Source organism: Corella eumyota, chromosome 2 (assembly GCF_963082875.1).
Source record: "Corella eumyota chromosome 2, kaCorEumy4.1, whole genome shotgun sequence".
Lineage (NCBI taxonomy): Eukaryota > Metazoa > Chordata > Ascidiacea > Phlebobranchia > Corellidae > Corella > Corella eumyota.
In genome coordinates, this window is record NC_137491.1 from 5,668,415 (window position 1) to 5,670,833 (window position 2,419).

The 2,419-nt window shown below is 30.7% G+C and overlaps 1 protein-coding gene across 1 annotated transcript; it reads left to right on the forward strand.

The window, feature by feature from the left end:
- The first annotated feature begins 1,169 nt into the window (after nucleotides 1–1,169).
- On the forward strand, nucleotides 1,170–1,781 carry LOC145743368 (uncharacterized). The gene has a single exon (XM_082561312.1). The coding sequence runs from the start codon at nucleotides 1,170–1,172 to the stop codon at nucleotides 1,779–1,781; it is 612 nt and encodes a 203-aa protein (XP_082417438.1).
- Nucleotides 1,782–2,419: the final 638 nt, after the last annotated feature.

Here is a 2,419-nt window from a genome sequence, read left to right on the forward strand (position 1 = left end):
TTTTTAATGACCAAACCAGCATTTAAATATAACAAACAAATAAGAATTATTTTTTAATTCATTTTCGAATTATAAATATTAAAAAATATAACCGACCAAAATTTAAACACCTAATAACAATCTTTAAATTTGAATGCACAAACACCTACTAATTAGTAATTAGTCACAAAAATTATAATTTTAAATTATTTTTAAAATACTAATATCACGATATACAATTGACAAAAATTAAAAAAATTAACAACAACCTTTGAATTTTAATAAACAAACACTTATTAATTAGTAATTAGTGATAAAAATTAAAATTTTATTTCATTTTTGAATTACTAATATCATGATATACAATTGATCAAGATTTAAAAATATAACAACAACCTTTAAATTTTAATAAACAAACACCTATTAATTAGTAATTAGTGATAAAAATTAAAATTTTAATTCGTTCTTGAATTACTAATATCATCATATACAATTGACCAAGATTTAAAAACTAAATAACAATCTTTAAATTTTAAAAAACACCTATTAATTAGTAATTAGTGATAATTAAATGTTATAAATAGGAGAATGAAAACACAATCTGACAATAAACAACATACTAAAATTTCAGATTTTTAAATTGTGAGGAACAAAAGATATCTTCAAACATTACCTAATTAAAAATATTTACTAAACTAATTAACCAAATATTACGTATACCTTTTTTAATTATTACACTAACAAATTAAAAGGTTTTCTTTGTTCTTCGCTTAAACCACAATCTTTAGTTTTTATGGAATAAACAAGCATTTAAAAAAAAAAAAAAAAAAAAATAACAATCTTTAAATTTCAATAAACAAACTCCTATTAATTAGTAATTAGTGATAAAAATTAAAAGTTTAATTAATTTTTGAGTTACTTATATTATGATATACAATTGACCAAAGTTTAAAAAATTAATAACGGCCTGTGGCGTAAACATTATTGTTATCGAAGCTTGTGTGTTTTAGTGCGCACGCGTATCGGTGCGTTTTGCCTTTTTCCTTTTTTATGTAGCCTTTTGGTGCGCTTCCTTCCATTTTGTTATCATTACTTTAAGTTACAAAATAAGAAGCACGATATTGTAAAATCGTTTAACTTTGATTACTACATTGGTGACCCCGACGCTTAGAAACGTAATTTCTAAGAAAATGAAAGAAGAAAATGCCGTTGCGCTTAAGTTACCAAACTTTTGGTCGTCCCATCCTCGAGTTTGGTTCCAACAAGCTGAAGCACAGTTTGAATTGCGAAATATTGTTACCGACCAAACAAGATATTTATACGTTGTGTCTGCATTAGACCAGGACACCGCACTTCGTCTTATTGATTTCCTGGAAGATCCGCCAACCACTGGAAAGTATGACGCTCTCAAACAGCGTCTTCTCGGAACATTTAGCCTTTCTCCACAAGAAAGGGCGTCGAGAATTCTAAACATGCCTACTTTAGGGGATCGTAAACCTTCTGAATTAATGGACGAAATGTTGGCTCTTTTAGGAAATCACAAATCTTGTTTCCTTTTTCAATATATATTTTTGCAGCTTCTACCTGAAGACGTGCGTGTGGTTTTAGCCGACAGTAACTTTGAAGATATGCGTAAACTTGCGCAACGTGCAGATGCAATCTTGCTAACAAAAAGCGCCTCTTCTTTTTCTTCTTATGCGGTATCTAAAACTGATTCTAAAAAAATTCTTTGTTTTTACCATCGTCGATTTGGCAAAAATGCTAAGAAATGTATCCCACCATGTCAATATTCGGAAAACTAGAAAGCCGGTTGTTGTCTGTAGCAGCAACCGGCAAGCATAGTAACCTGTTTTTCCTGGACGACAAAATATCTAAAATAAAATTCTTAGTTGATTCTGGGGCTGAAATAAGTGTTATTCCACCAACAAGATATGAACGCTACAAGAAAAACAAAGAAAACCCTCTAATCGCTGCTAATGGTGGAAAAATACAAACTTATGGTTCAAAAATCATTCGTGTCCACTTACCTACTGGCACATTTGCATGGAAATTTGTTATTGCTGATGTCATGAGACCATTATTAGGTGCTGACTTTATTCGCGAACATTCCTTGGTTGTAGATTTAAAAGGCCGGAAGCTTTTTAATATTTCAAAACCAACTTTCTCACAAATAAATTCATCATATGACAAGTTGATAAAAGAATTTCCTGATATAACAACACCACGTTTTAATGAAGGTACTATCAAACATAAAGTCCAGCATTACATCCCAACAACTGGCCCTCCGGTGCATGCTCGAGCGCGACGATTGTCGCCAGAAAAATTAGAAATTGCAAAACATGAGTTTTCTAAAATGCTGAATTTAGGAATTATTCAACGGTCATCAAGTCCTTGGTCATCCCCCCTCCATTTAGTTCCTAAAGCTACAGGAGGTTGGCGC

Bases quoted from the DNA above. Each gene is read 5' to 3' on its own strand.
- LOC145743368 (XM_082561312.1), top strand. From the start codon at position 1,170: ATGAAAGAAGAAAATGCCGTTGCGCTTAAGTTACCAAACTTTTGGTCG.